Source organism: Achroia grisella, unplaced genomic scaffold (genome assembly GCF_030625045.1).
Source record: "Achroia grisella isolate CSIRO2021 unplaced genomic scaffold, CSIRO_AGI_Agris_v1 utg1174, whole genome shotgun sequence".
Taxonomy (NCBI): Eukaryota; Metazoa; Arthropoda; class Insecta; order Lepidoptera; family Pyralidae; genus Achroia; species Achroia grisella.
The window spans coordinates 3,032,214-3,054,590 of NW_026712590.1; the positions used below are offsets into that span (position 1 = coordinate 3,032,214).

A 22,377-nucleotide genomic window follows, 5' to 3' on the forward strand; every position below is an offset into this window, starting at 1 on the left:
ACTTTTTGTTTTAATTATTTTTCCTTTATTTTAATTGTTTATGTTGCTAAGTTTATTTTAGAATCATAATGTGCCTGAATCCCACAGATATAGATCTCCGATCTAGTTTAGTAATTTATAATATCGTAATGCTTCTGTAATGTATTTGATGTTTTTGAGGAGGGAAAAAATAAATATTCATTCATTTTTATATCTTATAAATATACACATATCTATAGAAATAAAAAAATAAAGTATCTGTTTGTAATTTCATATTAATAAATTTCACTAAATACGAAAGAAAGTACTTACGGTACTATACGATACTTAAATATTATATAAAAAAATTATACAATTTTGATCTCTCTGTCTGTCTGTTTGTTCTTGTGCAGATTAACGGCTGGACCGATTCCGACAGAACTTTCACACGCAGAGAGCTCACATTATAAGGAATAACAGGCTACTTTTAATTTAGAAATTATTTATATAAATATATATTTTTTTAATAAATAAAAAAAATCCACATGGACGAAGTCGGGGTAACAGCTAGTAAGATATACTCGTATAATGAAGATGTATCCATAAACATCTGGCATTAGAAACATTTGTGGCAAATAGATTAGATAACGTCCCACTTTGTGAGTATTTCTGTTGCGACGGAAATAAAGCACCGACTTATTCTGTACGTACAAACGACAGTCAATTAAGTGGCGAACCGGAAATAAATGAATAATATAATTAACCGGAAATATATAATATATCTAACCGACATCGGAAAGGCCTGATTTCGAGGCAAAATTGGTATTAATTTTTTTTTTCTCAAGTCAACACAGCGCCATCTAGACCCAAGTTAAGCTAGCTAAAGCTTGTGTTATGGGTACTAGATAACTGATACATATACATAGATATATATTTTGTAAATACATAAATATTATACATAGAAAACACCCAGACCGATACAAACAATCATACTCATGAATACAAATACATCTATCTTATTTGTGTTATGTAGGAAACTCTAGTAAATATAATGCGAGATTTACCAGAATACACCCGTTGACAAATCTGTATATTGCTATTTCTACATTTCTATAGTAAATGTCAACACTCGTTTTATTTATACTCAATGAAATACTACTAGTATGCATTGCATAATTAAAAATTCTGCTTTTATAAACATTGGTTTATAAAAGCAGAATTTTTAATTGCATAGTAAGTTTTTATTACGACGGCCGTAAAGATCAAAGTCGCGCAAGTTAAATATCGACCGGGACCAGACATGTGCACTTAGCTACAGATACATCGCTACAAAAACTCATGCAGTGAGTAAATTTAGAATAGCATACTACTAAATTTTAATTTATTTTAATAAAATTAAATGTATCTCTTTATTGAAACTCAATTTTTTTTGTACAAAGTAGGATAGTGTAATTTTATCACCTCCACGGTAATCAAGAGCGCCGCGTGTACTCATTTTATCATTACATTTTACATTCAGACGGCCTCGGTGGTCTAGCGATTTAGCATACCGCCTTACTTGCGATGGTCCCGGGTTTGATTCCTCGCACGGTACAAACATTTGTATTCATGAGTATGATTGTTTGTATCGGTCTGGGTGTTTTCGATGTATTATAATATGTATGTATAATAAAAAAGACTATATATTTGTACCCACAACACAAGCTTTAGCTTGGGTCTAGATGGTACAGTTTTAATCGTATCTATCATTTATCAGATTTACCCATCAGAATCTTTTATAGTTTCGATACAACCCGAACACTGGTCCTTCGAGCCGGATAATAATTTTCTACTCATACTACTTATCTGACTAAACAGCAGACCGAATTCTAATAAAATTATGTGCAAATAGATTATTACGAGGATAGTCAAAGACTAATTATTATCTAAAAAAACAGTACAAATAATAAACAACTTTTCTTAAGAGTATTTATTATCTAACAGAAGCAAGCAAAATCGCAGGTAACATACAGCTATGTTATATTATATTATCTGTGATACAGCTTTTATTTATGTTTGAGAGTTTATGCCTCTTACTTATTATTGCGTAAGTACATACCCAAGTTAACACAGTATATTTTGACACAGTATAATTGTAAATATAGTGGTGTTCATGTTTAAAACCAACAGACGTTATATCAGGTGGGCAGTCAGCTAATATCCCACAGCCAATGATTTAAAAAACAGACATATATATATTTAGAAGTGATTCATGATATTTTGAATAATAATTCTCATGAATCACTTTTAAATATAGATTCTAAAATGAGGACGGATTCAGCCGTATTTAACCCGTATGAAAAAATATTCCACTTTTTTCAGTGTTGCACTTTTTAATTATATTTATCATTTAATAATAATAATTATTATTTATTTATTTACCAAATTGTTTCAATACAATCACAATAGCATTGATTCCTACACTAGGCTGGGCCTGTCCTGTAGGAATCAGAATACGAATTATCTTATAGTCATTTTACACTACAGACTACAGAGGCCGATATTACTGATCAAAGACTAGTAATCACAATAACCATTCATAGTTTTAGGATAAAAACACGTTACATTTTATCTGTCTGTAACTATATATTCTACTCACTAAACTTTACAGAAGTGTTATTGTGGGCAATCACTATTTTTTTTATAAAATATCTATTGCTTGCTAAAAAATCGTTCACGTATAGATTTCTACAGGTGAAAGATTTTTTAAATTCATCATCTATTACAAATAAAAAAAATCTTGCTTCTTTATATTTAACTAACGAAAGCGGCTTGGTACTTGGTAGGTAGTAGAACATTACATTATATACTAAAATGTTAATCAGAAATTAGGCACTCTGCTAATATATATATTGAAAATCTGTTCTAAAGTTTTTGAGATTATCGTGAACATACAGGCTTTCTACAGGATATCTTCGTATAAATATATATTGTCACAAAATCATTTCAGTCACAAATATACTCACTGCAATATCAAGTTGAAATGATGAAGAAACGAATGAATAGATTTTTTTAAAATTATAATGTCCCGTAATTCGCCGGAGACACGGTGTTTAGTAAACAAAACTGAGTTATAAGCATCATACGGTGAGCAAGGTCGCGTCTTTTACGTGTTTATTTCACTCGGCAACACACAATTGTCTCTAGTTTCATGTAGCTTTTACTGAATTTAAGAAGGGTATCTGTTTCTCACCTTTTTAGGCCGATAAGCACTTAGTAAACTTTTTTATCGTGTCGAATAATCATCAAAACGGTCTTAAAGGGGTAACCCTCTTCAGAAGAGTGACGAGGGGGTGTGTGGGATTCTTACCTACTAAACAACCACATGGTATACCTACGAACGTCATTTCTGGAATTACGTGGTCGCGTTTGCACTCGACCACGACTCCGGCAGAAACTTAGTAAACTGTCTTTGTAACTTGTGTGTTTCAGTTGAAAAAAAAGGCATTGAAAGAGAGGGTGCTAAGGTATGATACCTTAGTCCTTCGAAATGGCAACGTATAAGGGATTCTTGACGGTGTATTGTGATGCTGTTCATGTATTTAGACTGTTACCACTTACCATCACGTGGATCGTTAGCTTTTGTCTTTCCAGTTGTATAAGACACATTTGTTTCAAATTTTGCAAACGAATTAAAAAATGATAAGAATTCCAGATTTTTTTACTTTTTATACTGTTTAACTATAAGATTCAACTGTATTTTATATAGTTATACATTTCTGAATAGGTTTTTGTTTCAGTCATCATGACTGAAACAAAAACCTATATATTATTATTACCATATATTAATATATTATACCATATATTAATACCATATATTACAGTACTATTTTCGTTCGGTTACAAATTCATAAACATATATATTTAGTTTTGATTGCTTTATGTACTTATTTATTTTCTGAACGAAGGCCATAAAAGAAAAATAGTCTATCTCTCCGGAAATAAGTCCTAAGTCTGTGTTTGTCAGTAGTAATTACATACTTCAAGCAAATCCCATCTTCATCCATCACTTTAACCAGTTGTAAAGATGTTACATATTACTTAACCCAAGCTCGTTTGAAATGCAGCCAATATGATGTAAAAGTCACTACCCCCAATAAAGCGTAAAATATACATCATATGTAAGCGATAAATAAACATACAAATGGGAACCGTGTCCAGCTTTCGAGGTTCAGAAGTATGATAACACTAAATTGTTGTTGAAAGTGCAGTTATAGAGTAAACATGTACAGATACGCCGAGCAGTAATAGTAGAAAATAATTCAGTTAAATTTCTTGCCAGTTCTTCTCTATTATAAATAGACAGATGACCAGTATGGAAAAATAATGAATACAAAAAACTTGAGTTGCATATGTAACTAAAATGTCCTGCTTCAATAAATGAGTTTTTGATTTAGAATTATGAAAAGAACTAGTATATTTTATCCACAAGTAGGAAGGCAAAGGTACAATATTCATACAGCCTAATCTTCAGTTAATTTCCATTTTTATTATAACGTATTATAACGTATACGTCTACAACTAGAAAAAAACAAGTTGTAACAACAATGGAAATGAAAAAGCAAATAAATAAAAATAGTTTAAATGTATATTTACAAATACCTATAAATAGTTTGTTATGTGAGATATAAAATTCTGATTTTGTGAAAGCAGAGTTGCTGATATGCCAAGAAGCTGGAACACTACAAACACCCTGAATATATGAAGGGATTCTCCAAATTCTTCTATACATTTATAAATGGTCAAAAATTTACGATTTTTATGAAAGAAAGAAAATTGAACTTGGAGTAAATGATTTGATTAAATATTGGGTATATTTGTCAAAAATATATACCTACCCTCTAATATAGTAACAACCCTAGTAAAAATCTTACTCATAACACAGATAAGATAATATTACATACTCATAGTGAAAGTTAACGCTAAGAATTCTCATTTATTTTTTTAATATATTTTCTTGTTCTATAGAACAAGGATATTGTATATTTTTAGCTTAGACAGTTAGGGACATCCTGAAGGTAAAATTTTCTAAGGAATTTTAATTATATTTGACAGTCACCGTAACACCGAAAGTTAGAAACATACAGTGAAACAGCTACGAGTCAAAGCTATAGAAGGTACAATCTGTGGTATATGTAACATTTTAAACGTTTGTCATGTCTGCACGTTTATATAATCACATGATATATTACATGTAAGGTGAACGAACTAGAAATAAAGATATCAAGATTCATCGATTAAATGAAAACCCGCGAATTCATTCTATTCGATTCGATTTGCGAAACATATCGAGTGCCCACCGATTGATTTAACTTGTTGATATTGTTATCACCCTCAGAGGAACAACTAAAGCAATTGATACAGGATTCAAATAGCAAGTAAACGCTATACATGGACGTACTCGGGACAATGAAGGGGAGCGCAGGAGACTCTACATTCTTATCATAGAATAGGGATGTTATATTAATCAACTGCTACAAAAATTTACTTGTATTGTATACTTTAATGTTTACGATGATATTCTTTGTTTTAGTGACTTTAGTTTTCAAAAGTTAATAACCATCTAAATCAATTTTTCTGGGGAGAAGAGCATTGTTGGTTATGTGGACTAATGATTCCATGTCAGATTGTCCTCCACGCAGTTCCCCCTGGACATCATCGTCATAAATTCCTGATGAATTTTCCATGATGGGCTAACTGACCTGACCTCATATTCATCCTATCATCCTCCACTGGCGCCCCGCCAGCCTATAACGTTAGCGCAAGCGGGAGCACCATTCAATTATCATACATAAAAAATCTATTTTTCTACGTGTAATAAAAATTTTACTTTAGTAATCAAGATATCTATGAGATAATCTATTATTGTCGACCTTATTAACGTAACAGAACTCAAAACAATGATTGTTAGAATGTTATTCAGTGCCTTTGTATCACAAAAATGGTTTAACTAACTTGAGTCACAACGAGCTCTTTTTAGATTGGAACTAGATAACAATGAGTGAATTGTCCAGGATTATTTTTATGGTAAGCAAAACTATTTGTTGTCAGGCGGTTTATAAGCGAAAAAGTTATATGATATATAACAAGGTGTTACTTTGCGAAAGTTAATTATATTGCAGTGGATTTATATTATTTTGTTTAATTCCACTTTTGTTTAGCAAGTGTGAGACCACAAATATTCATTGCGGAAAGCTGACCAGAAAAGCGATGTATATGATATGGGTATATTGCTACAACAATTGTAAAATCTTATATATTGACGTTTTAATTCACTGCCCGAGTACTTTTGTAAACTAACATAAAAATCAAGTAACTAATGGTAATTTAAAAGAAAACGAATCATATTACTTTATGAGAAATTGATGGATGTGAAAATAGAAAAGTGAACTTTTAGAGTTGTATTACAAAACCTACATAAACGAGAGTATAAAGTTTAATACCTGACTGTTATATTTTACCACTCTTTTTAAATCATATTTATAGATAGACTGATTATTTTTCGATGACATAGTAAATGTATTTTATTCTTATTACATACCTACCCCTCGGTAGCCTTTATAGACAGTATTTTTATGATAGATGATAATAGAATGCTTCACCCGCCTGCGCTAATGGTATTCCCTGAGGGGAGACCAGTGGAGGATGATGATGTCATGTCAGTTAACCTATTGTGCCAAGTTTAACATGATGGCTTCCAGAGGAACCGTGTGAATGTCCATTTGACTACATTGCTAGGATTGTGGTTATGAATCCACATTACTAAATAGTATTAATTTTCTTAAAAGCCAGTATAATAATTTGCTTTGTGAACCTTGTTTTAATTGTAAGGTAAGATTAGGGAGTGAAATTACAGAATAAGAAATATGTCTCTTATCTGTCTCAGAAGGACTAAGATGTTATGACATCTTAGTCCTTCTGAATGGTAATGCATAAGTGTGAACAGGGCAGGCGTGATATGTCGTCACATGTGTGTCATCGGAATGATAACGAGATGGCCGTGGTCCTATTCTTGTTTTTTGGCGACGGTTGCTACTTACCATGAGACGGTCATCAGCTTGTTTGCCATTTAAATATATTGAAAGAAAATATTGAACTATAGCTAGCTTCGAAAACAAGAGATACTAAAGTGGAAAAGTTTCATAATATTTTCATCATCATCATTGCCTTGCATTTATCGCATTTTTTGGGGTCTGCATCGATCCATCCATCTTTTTTCGGCCGGGTTACATTCATGTTATATAAGTTTCTTAATTTTTTTTCAAAGAAAATCAAGTCCTTCTCTTTCGTTGTAATTTTGTTATGCTATGTAAGAAGCAATCCTATTAGGATTAGAAATCAGCAAATTCAGATCCCTTACCAATCTCCACGAATTACCTCTCTGCTGTTGTTACATCCAATAATCAAAATCCAAGTATAAACTTCCTGAACCAAACATTAGCCACCGGCGCCCACGTATGTTTCCCGTTGACCATGGGTTGTGTTTGTATGTACAAATGGTTTGGTAACAATTGATATACCTATTCCCTGCAGATGTATTGTAGAAATCTAAAATAGTTCTGGAGTTCTGTTATGAAGTCTTATTAACGTTCAAATGTCGTGGTGTTTCCACTGCACGCTGTTATAGTTAGTATAATTATGTAATATTATCTTAAGTATGGTATAATTCTTAGAGAGGGTCTTTATAATAATAATATTTCAGGATAATTTACACAGCGCCTGTTTGTACTATGCTTTTGTTTTAATGTCCTAATGAATATTTTGTACTATTATAAAGGATTTGTATTTTCCCTCCAATGATTCAGTTAAGAATGACATATTTAAAATTCGAGACTTCTGTGTTCCATTTTTAAAAGTAATATAATGTGATGTAGCAAAGATGTTGCATACACTTGTAAATAACAATACCTAACGCCTTAGGCAGCGCCACTTAGTCTCAAGCAGAGCTTGTGTTATGGGTACTAAACAACTGATATAAATACATAGATAATTTTTAATTTCTTTTTAAATACATAAATAATTAACACAATATGACAATTATCCAGCAGTGAGTAGCATAGATGCAGACGTCTGCATATATATTATATATTATAAGCCAAACGGCGACATCTATACATAATAATAATAAATAAAATTAGAGTGTCTGTTTGTAATATTGAAATAACCGTTTTTTACTACATGCATATGTATACAAATACAGTACATACACCAAAATAACATGTTCTCAATTTTTGTCTGTCTGTTTGTTCCGGCTAATCTCTGAAATGGCTGGACCGATTTTGACGGGACAGACGTACACAGAGAAGGATTTAGTGTAGAAAGAGGAAGTACGGGAAGGAGTTTTAGGAGAGATAAATTTATTGCACTACAAAACCCATGATATATGGGGTTGTAGCTCAGTGATTCAAATATATAGCTAAACGAAATATCTCCTACGGAAAGCATACACTCTATCCTAAGGATATAAAACTATCGCTCCTAAGAATATCCTTCAATTCTTGTCCCTGTCTTAGTAGCAAACTTTGAAAAAGGGCGAGCACGATAGATCTATGTAGATCGCAGTGCTACAAGCCTGAACCTGGCAAGAGCCCAAACCCCTTAATAAAAAAAGCCATGATTAAATAATATTAATGAGAGTGGCTCGAGCTGAAAACAAATACGTACTGGAGTTTTCAGAATCAGTATATTGGGAACGAACGCTGTAAACAATAACATAACGCTTACGGATCAAGTCAAAACAGGCAATAATGATGTAATAAGCTAAAAACATCTGTATTTAGGTCATTATTGGGTGCACATTGTTTTGAGAGTAAATTTTAAACAAATTATGTTATTACGAGTACTTACTATAATAGCGACCTGCCTCGGCTTTGTACGGATGCAATCATTTACTGTTAGAATACATTTTTTTAATCATTTATATAGTGCCTCTTTTAGGTACTCGTTAAAATATGGTTGTCCACAATTATGTCTGGCTCATCAGGTGTACTTCTGAATGATTACTGATTCCATTCCTCCACCGAAATATTATATTTATGTAATTGAATACATTTTTAGTTCTTAATCAGTTATTGATGTAATTTATACATAATCTATACAAATAAATAAAATTGGCGTGTCTGTTTGTAATATTGAAATAACTGTTTTCTACTAGATACATAAAACATATAAATACGGTACATAGACCAAAATAACATTTTTTACAATTTTTGTCTATCTGTCTATCGATCTGTTTGTTCCGGCTATCAGAAGTAACTTAGGCTACTTTTATTTCATAAAAAATCTTTTATTTTAGAAAAATAAAGTTTTTCCACGCGGACGAAGTCGCGGGAACAGCTAGTATTACATATTTATGATCAAGTAACAGTTATTTTTTATGTATGCGGCGACCGAGAGTGATAGGCTGACTCAAATTGGTAAAAGTCGCAATGTTCTATCACCTCCGTCCAAGATGGCGCTATACGCAGTTTTGTATATATAAAGTTTATCAATAATGATAATAAAATAGTATACTCGCTTAATGCTAGGAACCTCTGAAGGCTGACAAAAGGAAAATAAAGTCAGGATAGTTTCTAAGGAGAACCGCGGAAAAACCGATCTGACGTGGTACCTACATTTACCAATAGCAATCCACTATTCCTCATTATTAACAACCGCCTCCCCTAACCCTAACCACAATATTACATACCCTAACTGACCTGACCTAGGGGAGAAGGGATTGTTACTAATAATTCCATTGCTAGCAATGTACCATGTCAGGTTGACCTCCACGCGGTTAAAACAGGCGGATGCACAATATGTTACGGTGCACCCATTGTTGTGTGTGAGTGCCTCATCATTCATACAAAAAACATAAGCTTCAACATATACGCGGAAGGACTTATGGAGCGGCTGAAGGCAAACTCCTGCTCGACGGAGTTAGTGACGGAGATTAATCTGAGGGTACCACTAGGGGTTCGAACCTAGGGGATTAAGAAAGTCGTGGACACCAATTATAGGTTTGTAATGATGAAAATAAAACAACAATGTAAATATGTCGTTCTCTTGATTTAGAACATTTAAATAATATACTTAAGACTTAAAATTGAGATTATGTCGCAGTACATATATAGCACAATATACATATACAGCTTACAGCACACGAAGGGGAGAAACTATCTACTATACTACAAACAAGTACCTCATAAAAAGTCCGCATCAAAGCATGAGTAATTCTAGAATAATCTCCAATATATAGGCTTAACTCGCATAATTCAACTTACATTTTACTAAATTTTAAATACTTCACTAGGTAACCTTATTATATTTTTTAGCAAATAAACTTATGGTAAGTTTATTATATAAATATCATTAACTTATTTATGTATTATAATTTGTCTATGGTAATACATAAAGTATGTATCGCAAACAAACAAATCATTTTAAATATTTATTATGCAGTCTTTGTTATGTTTTTTTTATAACATAAATAAATATTACTTATGTATAGTATCATGGAGAACGAAAATTCTCTTAGATAAATAATTTTCTTAACTATCTTCTTAGTCTTATTCTTATTAATCAATCATTACTATGATATTTTACATCTTGGACAACTTAAGCAATACTGAAAAATATTTAAATTATTTTATAAAATAAAAATGTAAATAAACACACACATGTTTTATTTTTTTAACCGTAAATGCTGATGGGGATTTTTATTAATAACGATTGCTTACAATGTACCATTTTGTTTTATTCTTAGTAAATTTACCACAATGGGCCAACTGACCTAACTTCATGGTCATCGTATAATCCTCAAGTACCATCAGTGTATGCCGTTAACACAGGCAGGTACCCCATAACATTTATATTTCTATTTCTATTTCTATTTCTATTCTATTTCTATTCTATTCTATTCTATTCTATTCATAACTACTAAAACACAATATTGCAAAATGTACAAATATAAACTTATAACAAACTTATATTTTGTTTGTACCTCATTAATTAACACAAAACGATTTACATTATGCTAAAGGATTCAATATTCAATACATTCAATAGAATAATAATCGCAATTATATTGAATCAGATACATTGTGTTATTCAGGTGATATTACATTTTATTCTTTTCTATTATCAATTCGAATTGTTACAATATTTTATTAATTTGACATTTACGCTTCAATTCAGTTTAATATATTTCTCAATAGAGTGTAGGCAATTGTAGATAACTGAATTATATGAATGAATGAATCAACATTGATAGTAGGACCTTGTGTCAATTTATTGTAAACAATGACATACCTATACAACAATACAATTATAATAGTTTAACGTAATATTTATCAATGTATATTGCGATTATCTGTGTATTAATAACATTGTAAGTAATTATTGTTATATACTCGTAGATAACCTATATTCAGTCAGTTTTATTATTGAATGAAATTCATAAATGTCGTTGATTGAAATTCGTACTTTGTTTTTAATGCAAGATATTATATGTACTAATATTTTAGTTCTCTACATATATGAGTATTTAGCGGCTACGTTGGGGCTGCTATTATTTATGATTATGTGTACTCTGTAGCTGCAGCAGGAAAGGAGGAGGTGAAGTAATAAGTCCAGTAGTGGATATGTACATAGTATTTACAATAGATACATAAGAAGTATATTTACAAGAGGCGAATCGGTATCAAATGACAAGCTTCTTGACCCATCGTAACTAGGCAATGTTGTTGCCGTACGATGATAGTAGATTCGCCACAAGTACTTTATAAATAATGATTCTGATATTTAATTGATTGAAGAGTTTTCTTGTTTCAAAAAAGTACAAAAGATGGAAGACTTTGTGTTCGCACTGCATGAAACTTTTGTACATCTAAATTAATTAAATTTTCTATTATATTATTTTATGATAGCCTTGATGGTCTAGCGGTTTGCACACCGCTTTACTTCCTTTAATTTTCTTTATCCTGTTACTGATTACTCGCACTGTGTAAACATTTTGTATTCATGATTGTTGGTATCGGTCTTGGTGTTCTCTATGTTTATTATGTATGTATGTACTATATGAAAGAGATATACCAAGAAAGCGTATAACAAGGTGATAGAAGTCAAAGACGCCTATTTTCTAAAAAAAATCATACATCTGGGTACATAACGTAATAAATACATCCAGATTTGAGCTTATTTACAAAACTACATTTCTTCGAACTAAAATTACTCCCAGAATCTCACTTACTCCAAGCAACCTACCAAAACTTCAGTAAAGTCATCAAATAAAATACGACACTAGTCACTGTATACAGTATTATATACTAATTCTTGAATCTTCATTCTTAGCATTAATTTCTTTGCTGGGCCTAATTTCTTTACATGCGGCAAAAGGCTATTGAAAAATCCAATATCTTCATCTTTAGTTGGCTCACTAGGTTCACCGTTACCAGTTGATTTCGGAGCTTCGTCATCATCATCATAAAAATCCGTCTCCATTATAATAGGTTTTGTATCGAACTCGTCAAATTCATCCTCTTTCACACTAACATCGTTAGCTACAGGCTCAATATTGTAGTAACTGCTACTCTGGTCAGGCTCAAAGTCCTGACTAAAGTGATCGTCCTGGTCTAGATCTGGGTCTTGAAGTTCGGTGCCTTCGTAATCATTGAACTGATTTGTTAGGAACTGTAGTTTTGGTAAATATTCCCATTCGGAGCCTTGTTTTCTGATTTCTTTTCTAGCTTGATCTCTTAGGTACTTCCATTTCAATCTGGCTTCGTCGCCTGTAACAAGATACATGAAAGATCATTATAAGATACATAATAGATAAGTTTGTTAAAAAGGAAATAAACAGAAATTATAATATATAAAGTACATGGTCTCCATCAGGAAATAATTCAACCTAATTTTAATATAATAAGGTTTATAATCCACGAAGATGTCCTGTTACATTTAACCAAAAATACAATAAATAAAATTATTGACAACAAAAATTAAAGTAGTGTATATTTTGGCAAATTCCTAACGGAGTTTAACAATTTTGTTTATTTTTTTGATCAAGTCCTACCATTGTTGCGTAATGGTACCACCATTACTGTTACATATATGTTAGATAACAGAATATTAAACTTTGTGATAAAATCTTACGTCATTTATCTTGCATCGTATCATACTTGTCTATATTTGGTTTATTCTTGATTTGTTTTATTAAATATATCACTTTGACAGAAATTACTTACAATGATTAAAAAGTACATTTACTGAGTTACTGTAAATAATGTTGTATTTTAGTCACCCTTACCTTCCTAAAAACACGTCTGTACGTGCACCTCAAATATAAAAATAGGTGATATTTCAACACCACCAATTTGCCCTAAAGCTGTGGTTTCGTTGAAGTACTGATAAGGCAGTGAAATTAGCATGTAAGTGGAATGAAATGGCCATGATAACGTGATACCCGTAGTGCTATTCCTATATATTCAGCTTGTTGGACAAATCAATTATATAAAGATTTTTTTAGTCGATCCACCAGTTTATGTCTTGCAACGTAAATATTTCTTATATTGTATACATACTTGATAACCACTCTAATAATTAATAATATGATGATATCTTTTCAATTTTCTACAACCTGTGTACTAAATATAATAAGTCTCAATAGATTGATACTTACGAGTTACACCCAATTCCAAAGCGATCTCCTTCCAACTTTCATCCAATTTGTACCAATTGTGATGACCCTTTAGCTGTCTGTTCCATATTATATCCCTCGCTTGAACTAAATCTATCAACTTGTGCATATCAACGTCTATAGTTCTTCTTTTATTCATTAGCAACTTCTTTCTCATCGTGTACCCGAGTTTTGGCCTCTTTATAGATTCGTCCAGAGAATTGAAAACTTCGTCTGCTGTATCGTCCTCTCCATCTTCGTCTTCAGCCAAGAACTGGTGGTGGATGAACTTTAACTTCTGGAAGTGCGGCCATTCGGACTCGTTGGAGTTCTTTTTCATCTCTTTCCGACATTGGTCTTTTAGATTCTTCCATCTTTTTCTACAATTGAGACCTGGAAATGGGACGTGTAATTTCAGTTTATTAACTAATTCATAATGATGATAAAATGCAAGTAAGACTACTCGCCCTAAAAAATAATAAAGATAAAAAAATGTTTCTTGCCAGTGCTTCTCTTATAGTAGACGGTGGGAACAAAAAATATGCACAAGAGACCGAAAATTTCTATCTGACTTTGACTTTAAATGTAATATTTTCTATACAATTAAATATTAAATTCGGTTTATGGTTACTAATGACTTAATCCATACTCTCTATTCATACCAATATTATAAATGTGATAATGTCTCTGTCTGTATGTGTATTTGTTAGTCTCTCACAAAGAAATGGCTGAACGGATCTTAATTACCTTTGATATTAAGACAAGCTTGTATCACGAGAATGGACGTAACTTCTTAAGAAGACGAATATGCGACTAATAACTAGTATTCATAGTACCCATAGTTTTATTTACAACTTTCTTGTGTTAGTTGCTTATTAAATTAAAAGTAATTATTACTAAAGAGTATGTCTGATTTTTTGATATAAAAGACAGTTTATATCCGTCTAACCTCTTAGTCGGGAAAAGGTAACAAACATACAGACGACACTCTTTCGAATTTATCATTTTAGATTACTTTAATACCAAAAAAAATATTTTGTTTTAGCTACCCACAACAAGCAGCTATAATCTTGTGGCGAAATAACTGTATACAAAGTTTACGTGTTTTTTTTTTTGTTATCCCACTTGTAAACATATATATTTATTACTAGTTGTTATCCGTGAATACGTACGGATGAGTATAGTTTATTAAAATGTTTATAATATAACATTAGCTATCTGCGTGTGAAAGTCTGGTCAAATATGGTCAAACAGATTAACAAGAAAAAACAGTCAGACAGACAAACATGTTTTAATATAGTTTTTTATGTATTTACAGTAGTTTTTTATTTAAATACGATATTTACCGTATACCTATTTCATTCGCATTTAGTGAAAAGCCGGTTATTTGAAATTAAGACCAGACCATATAGATTTTCAAATTGATCCCGTATTTATTAACCTGCAGACAATTGTGACAGCCGATTTTTTAAAATGGACATTTAGTATATGTATATTAAATCTCCATTTTGAATATTATTGTACATTGATTTTTCATTTTTAATATTAGAAGATACATTATTATTATAAGAAGGAAGACATAAGTATAAGAAAATACATACTTAAAAGTCCATAATATAATTAGAGCAATCAGCATTAAAATCATTTATATTTAAGAAATAATCGTCGCGAACAAACGTCAAACGTATCCACTCTACTTGTCTTAATATAATCGCAATTCTAAGTACAAGCGCAGAAATCTGCGCCAAGCTACTAACATAAATACAAAACATAGCCAAGCGGCTAAGAGACATGGCCGCGGTGCGGACGCGTGCTGACGTTCACTCTTACGATTTCACTCACTCGATGTGCCCACTTCGGTCGCCACTTCGTTCCAATAACGCTCCAATTTAAACCGATTCCTATGTCCTCTATAGCTTTTATCCCACAAACACTCCCTAGCCTGTACAGCTGCTATCAGCTTGTCCATGTTTTTGGCCCTCATGCCTTTTACTTTAGATTTCATCGCGGAGCGGATGCGCTAGCGGGAGCGGACAGCGACGACGGGCAATAAGAGCGACGCGCGGGTCTAAACTGAGCGAGCGAGCGGTCGTCCGCCCGCGTCCCTACCATGCGTCCGCTGTTTCACTCGCTCCCGCTCCCGCTGCGTCGTATCGCCATCCTCTTCGCTCATCGCCCCGCTCCCCTGTCAGCCTGGCGACACGCCTCGACGAATTATCCCGCGTTTGTTGCTCGCACCATACGACCTACTCTCACGGTGCGTTTTGATATGCAGTATTCATTGCTTTGGTGGTACTGTGGAATTATTCGTTTCAGATACAAATGCAGCATTGGATTGCATGTAAATTCGGATATTGTTATGATTGATGGGGTGTTGTTGTATGTGGTTTGGATTGGGTTGCAACAATGGTCGCGGCGGCAGCGATTCAACTAAATGTCAGTCAACATTAATTTTCCCGGCCTTGTTATTATGAACCCACGCGGGAACAGATAAACAAATATCTTGTGAGACTACGTACATCTTTAATGTTAGAACTGTAAGCTTAGATGAAAGAAAACTGCTACTTTATTATAACTAATGGTCTCGAAGTGTTCGTGAATGAATTTCAATATTAAATACTCTTATCACAAAGTCAAAATGTTAGTAGGTCTACTTTAGACCACCTAGTTCTATTTGAAGCGATTTCACCGTCGGGTCGTGTCGTCAATTATCAAAATTGAGAATCGAAAACGCGGATCAGTTATTTTAAATGCAAACGTAGTATAAATTGTATTATTAATTACTTTATATTTGGATTATATAGCATAAACTTATAAAAAAATCAGATTCTCCTTTCATTCATTAGGTATATTTTAAGACATTTCAGTAAGAAGATTTTTTCTCTATTGTATCAGAATTTGTTGTAAACATTTCATAATAATAATACTTATTCGTATTATCTGCATTAAAATTAATTAATAATAATATAATTGTATGGTGATTTAATTTTCGTATTTTTTTTTTACAAAATACATACGTACATAATATATATAGAAAAACATATCAACCAAGTTAGCATAGCAATGGAAAAGGACCCGCAACTGATGGAAAGTAAGCCAGTATTGCTAACCGCTAGGCCACCGACTACATCTCGTCGTTGGTCCCTTCGTCTAGCTATTATAGTAATGTGGCATTACTCCTGATTGTGCAACATTTTTCATTGATACTCCACTAGATCTATAACTCCATAATGTCTTTAACTATAAAGTCACAGCATGGTGTTCGTCAATTAATGGGCAATTCAACACTAAAATAATTTTCAAAATCAGATCAATAGTACTGGAGATTATCTCGAACATCCAAACACACAAACTTTACTTATTTTAACACTAGTATGAAATTTTTCTTATCTATTTAGATAGTAGCCGATTTCCAGACGTACTAATATGCATATAAAGTTCCATAAAAATCGGTCAAGTCGTTTCAGAGGAGTATGATAAACATTGTGACACGAGAATTTTATATATAAGATTAATGAAACATTAAGTATTTGGCATCACATTTTTAATTCAACACGTATTTATTTCATATTGCAACTATTTTTTGTTACTATTATGACTAATCTTTACATCTAATTTAATTTAGTATACACATTATATTGATTGATAAACGGGGTCAATTTTACAATTTTACTTACTAGTAGACCCTACATAATACGGGACACAGATTAAAAATAGACTATGAATTTCTTGATTGAAAACAAGTGGAATATAAAGCTTACAACAATGAAATACAACAGTGTAATCGGTATATAACCCAGGATAATTCACACAGCACATCTAGTCCCAAGCTAAGAGTTTGTGTTATGGGTATAAGTACCACAAACACAGCCGATATAAGTACCTAATTAATTATTTCTTAAAGTAAAGTGGTGTATTACATAGAATACACCCAAACATAAACAATCATACTCATGATTACAAATACTTGTATTGTTCGAAGAATCGAACCCAGGAAAGTCGGAAATATGGCGGTGTGCTAAATAGCTAGACTACCGGGGCTAACTATAATGTGTACAATTATAAACAACTATGTACTATAAAGTTTGAAACAGTTTTAATTTAAATAAATTACTTAATAGTTGATAACTTATCAACTATTGTCGTCTCGTCTAGTTAAAATATTGTCTACTACATTAACTATATGTCTTCTAAATAACCTCATTTCTTGCTGATTAAACGATTCTATCTCTGGTAGTAAACTTAAAAGGAACATTTTCCTAGCACTGTATTCTCCAAACTCATGATGCCTTTTAAATCCTCTATGAGGTGCGGTCATATTACACTCTGATGAATTAAAAATATCTACAACACCACCACTAACTTCACCATTTCCGGTTTTATCTTTAACATAATCAACTCTATCTTCTATACCATCATCCACAGCTTCCAAATCACTATCATCCTCTTGTTTGATCACTATAGTCTCCATGTCTATCAAATCAGATCTGCGCTTCGTATTTTTCGATTTATCTCCCGATTTCATGTACATATGCATGAATGGTATAAGGAATTGCAAATGGTCAGCCAACCAGTATGGTCGATTTGGTGGGTTGTTGCTCTGAAACTGTTTGACAGATCTCATGAACGCGACGCGGATTTTCCTCCATTTCTCTTTGCAATCGGTTGCTGTAAATAAGATATATTTGTTATTTAGAAATGGACTTATGAACATGCCATAAGATCAGGACACCGTTGTAACGTATAAAATATGAATTAAATATAATAATAATAATAACCCAGGACAATTCACACAGCGCCATCTAGTCCCAAGCTAAGCAGAGCTTACTACACCTACAATATGCAGAGAGGATACAGAGGATTGTAATGTTATGTAATACTAGCTGTTCCCACGACTTCGTCTGCATGGAATTAAACTTTATTTTTCCAAAATAAAAGTAGCCTAAGTAACTCCTGATTACATCAGCTACTTGCCAAAAAAAGTCCCATCAAAATCGATCCAGCCATTTCAGAGATTAGCACTGGCGGAACAAACAGATAGACAGACAGACAAAAATTGTAAAAGGTGGTGTACCGAATTTATATTCATATGCTTGTAGTAAAAAACGGTTATTTCAATATTACAAACAGACACTATAATTTTATTTATATGCATAGATTATGTTATCTGTGGTAATATGGTCTCATGGCCTCATAGCAATGTATCATGTAGCGGTTTCCCCTGGGAGCTATCGTGATAAATTCCTGATGAATTTGCCACGATGAGCTAACCCTGACCTAACCTTATGCTCCACTAGTAGTCGCCTCGCCGGTGTAAACCATCAGCGCAGGCGGAGGCACCATTCCATTATCATTCATTAAAAAAATATACATAGAAAACACCCAGACTAGTAAAAACAATCATTATCATGAATACAAAATGTTTGTACCGTGCGATGAATCATACACGTGACCATTGAAAGACGGCATGTTAATCCGCTGGGCTACCGAAATCGTCTCTTTTTGTAGATACATAGATTGCATGCTACGAGAATTCATCCCGTGACCATCCGTGAACTGAAGTAATGTATTGCTGTCACATTGTCATCTTTCGTAAAATTGATTGGGAATTGCTCTCTCAAACTACCATTGAATTTAAACTATAAAATTACTGCAGACATCTTGCGACTAACACATAATCTACAGTCGATTTGAAGTCCTAATCCTCTTTGAAAGACCTGACTAGCACGATGTCATCTCATCCTCATTTGGAGGACAATTTCATAACCCATAGAAAATAATTTTCTATCCAGTTTTTTCCGGTTCAAACCTCTTTCTGCCAGTATAAAATGCGTGCAATAAGTGACTAAAGAATGTTTTTTCAATTTCTATACTTCACCTGTGGTATTCAACTTTGAAGCTATTTCCCTCCAAGCCGGCTTTGTATATGCCGCATTTGAATACTCTTTCAGTGTATTATCATATAAACACGGCCTTTTTTTCACTTCACGAACGAAGTCTATAATTTCTTCACCTTTTGTAAAAGTAAAAATACCACCGTTCCTTGGTTCCGGGTCTATTGAATTAAACTCTGGCTCCATATTGATATGGTGTTTTATTGAATAACACAAGTGCTTCGTATTTGCACATTACGTTTCGATACTGTACAGCAACGTGGCCGAAACATAACTAAATATTGCTTGCATCGCGCAGGTGTTGCCAGCACAATTTAAGCGAACCCACTTTCTCTTAAACCCAATTTTCAGAACCTATATTAATAAATCAACCACTGTATTGCAATTTTGTATAAACAACATTCATATTTTCTACTTCTTCCGTCTCCTACTAGAGGTTGGCGATCATCTTGGAGATCTTAACTTTGTCCACCGCTGTTCTGAATAGGGATCTGGTGCTAATCCAGAACCACTGACTTAAGTTCTTGAGCCATGACGAGAGCGCCTGCCTGGTCTTCGTCGACTCTGGACATTTTCTTAAATTATTAATTGTAAAAGACCAGCTTTTATTTCGCGTAAATTCTTATTTTATTATTTGTTATTTGATAATTAAAATTATATTATTATTTTCATAACCTGACTCTTAATTGGTCTCCCATAATTTTAGTTACCTACCTCTGACTTATTATAGGAAATCAGGATGATAAATATTCATTACTAATATTTATTAAATTTATAAATTTAATATTAATTTAAACGTACGTACTCCAAATGTAACTGGATATGACACTATATATTTGTTGCTAAGAATAATGTGAATACAAAAACTTATTATTAAATAAATAATAATTATTTATTTAAATTTTTATATTTAAATAAATAATTATTATTTATTTAATAATAAGTTTTTGTCAAAACAATTCCATCTTTATTTCCTTTATTATGTTTGTTATTAGGTACTAGGTGTTTATAGGTATATTAATACATGTGTCGTACATTTCATTTGGAATCATTATTTTCTATCCCAAATGTATTAAAACCTACAGTCACCAGAAACAAATTTTGCGCAAGAATGAGCACAAATGCAACAGATTTAGTGGTAAAAGCACATGGTGGCAACACAGCACCGCACGGCGCAACGAGAGGGTGACACTAGGTCGATAATGACGCACTCCGAATGATTTGCTGAATGTGATGCAATACTTATATCACAATTAGCAATTACAGTATGTTGGTAACACTGTACTTATTTTTATATTTGCAATAATGTGTGTGGCAGTTCTCTCTATTCGTCTGCTTATTCTTATGTTAACCACACGCTTCACTAAATTCATAATCTTATGTATAAAATTATCGTGTCACATTGTTAGTTACCATACTCCTTCAAAACGCATATAAAATTTCATAAAAAAAGATTTTTATGAAATTTTGTAAGCGGTAGGCGATTCTCAAACCTACTAAATAGCAGTAGGTTTGAAAATCGCGTACTACCTATTTCAAATATAAGTGTTAAGAGTTTTCCACGGCTAACATTTTTTTATATTTTTGGATAACATTTTTAATTTAAATTTTTATAATGTGGCATTAAAAAATCACCCGTATTTTTTATAGTGATTTTCATTTATATGGCATAACAATGTTTGCCAGGTCAGCTAGTAATAAATGTGACGGATGCTCTCAGTTTGTTACCTTTTTACAACTGAAAGAATCTTAATGAAAGACATGTTATATCACGAGGATGGACATATGCTATCTTTATCTGAAATAAACTCAGACGAAGTAACGCGTAACAGGTGGTATTTTATATTTACGATCACAGAACAGTTCTTTGTAAGAAAGAAAGAAGAAAGACAGACTTTCCACAGACAGAAGAATTACTGTAAAGTTATAAAAACACCATTACTTCTTCTTGAAGTTAATCTATATTTTTATAGAGATAAAAAAGCGTCACCAATGTATACAATATATTTTAAGGTATATGCCTTGCCAGGAGCGATTCTATTTATTTTGGAAATTATAAAAGACTGTATCTGGTAACTTCGTCTGCGTCATATATCTTATATTTCATATCATATCTTTATACTGGACTAGCGACCAAAATTGGCCACACAGGTATTTCAACGAATTTACCCGAAACCTTAACAAACACGCGTTCCTCAGAAATTAGTCTCTTCAACCGCATGAAAATCTGTTCAGGAGATTTTTAGATAATTGCGACGTACAGACGTGGCGTGGAACTTTGATTTATAATATGTATAGATATAGCAATGGGAACTATGGAATACCTAACTAAAGATTTAAACTGTGTATTTATTCCAATAAATACAGAATTAAAATCTAGATTTTTAGCTATTAAGCCGTATAAATAAGTTTAAGCAAAGTATGTAGGTATAAATAAGTTATGACAAAATGTAAAAAAATACTTGTCACAAAGCATAGACGAATCGAAAATAATTATATAAAATGGTTTTTCCATCTACACTACTACCACAGATAAGATAATATTATAAATACGATCTCATCGTTTGAGTCGGGAGCAGTTTTTTGTTATGAGGAAAAAACTTCGGTACCACTGCTTGAAATTGAGAAATTCTTATAGTTTTTTCAACCGTTTACTATTCCAGACTGACATCCCTTCCATATATCTTGTTAATATAAATACAAATAAATAGTTTTTATGGCAGAGAGAGACAAACTTCTTAGCAAACCATAGATTCACCGTGCGGGTGCCGGGTCTATCGTACAGTAGAGAGAGAAACTCCGAGCAGATCCCGGGGCTTGTGACCCGGGTGT

General features: G+C 32.5%; 3 protein-coding genes across 3 annotated transcripts in view; 1 reads left to right on the forward strand and 2 right to left on the reverse strand.

Moving 5' to 3' along the window:
- Positions 1 to 22,377, forward strand: part of LOC131852073 (uncharacterized) — a 69,747-nt gene that overhangs the window by 14,880 nt on the left and 32,490 nt on the right. The window lies entirely within an intron of this gene.
- LOC131852100 (uncharacterized) lies at positions 11,698 to 15,718 on the reverse strand. Its single transcript, XM_059202735.1, has 3 exons — positions 15,494 to 15,718; positions 13,655 to 14,044; positions 11,698 to 12,764 (listed from the first exon to the last, which is right to left on the reverse strand). Exons 1-3 carry the CDS (start codon positions 15,654 to 15,656, stop codon positions 12,277 to 12,279), a joined length of 1,041 nt encoding a protein of 346 aa, XP_059058718.1. The 5' UTR covers positions 15,657 to 15,718; the 3' UTR covers positions 11,698 to 12,276.
- Positions 17,567 to 19,847, reverse strand: LOC131852111 (uncharacterized). The gene is made up of 2 exons (XM_059202747.1): positions 19,530 to 19,847; positions 17,567 to 18,319 (listed from the first exon to the last, which is right to left on the reverse strand). Exons 1-2 carry the CDS (start codon positions 19,729 to 19,731, stop codon positions 17,784 to 17,786), a joined length of 738 nt encoding a protein of 245 aa, XP_059058730.1. The 5' UTR covers positions 19,732 to 19,847; the 3' UTR covers positions 17,567 to 17,783.

What these genes read in the sequence shown, in the direction of transcription:
- LOC131852100 (XM_059202735.1), bottom strand. Translation starts at nt 15,656, where the DNA reads ATGAAATCTAAAGTAAAAGGCATGAGGGCCAAAAACATGGACAAGCTG. An exon ending in GACCGAAGTGGGCACATCGA is followed by an intron (nt 14,045 to 15,493) that starts GTGAGTGAAATC and finishes TCCCATTTCCAG; the next exon opens with GTCTCAATTGTAGAAAAAGA. An exon ending in TTTGGAATTGGGTGTAACTC is followed by an intron (nt 12,765 to 13,654) that starts GTAAGTATCAAT and finishes ATCTTGTTACAG; the next exon opens with GCGACGAAGCCAGATTGAAA.
- LOC131852111 (XM_059202747.1), bottom strand. Translation starts at nt 19,731, where the DNA reads ATGGAGCCAGAGTTTAATTCAATAGACCCGGAACCAAGGAACGGTGGT. An exon ending in TTCAAAGTTGAATACCACAG is followed by an intron (nt 18,320 to 19,529) that starts GTGAAGTATAGA and finishes TCTTATTTACAG; the next exon opens with CAACCGATTGCAAAGAGAAA.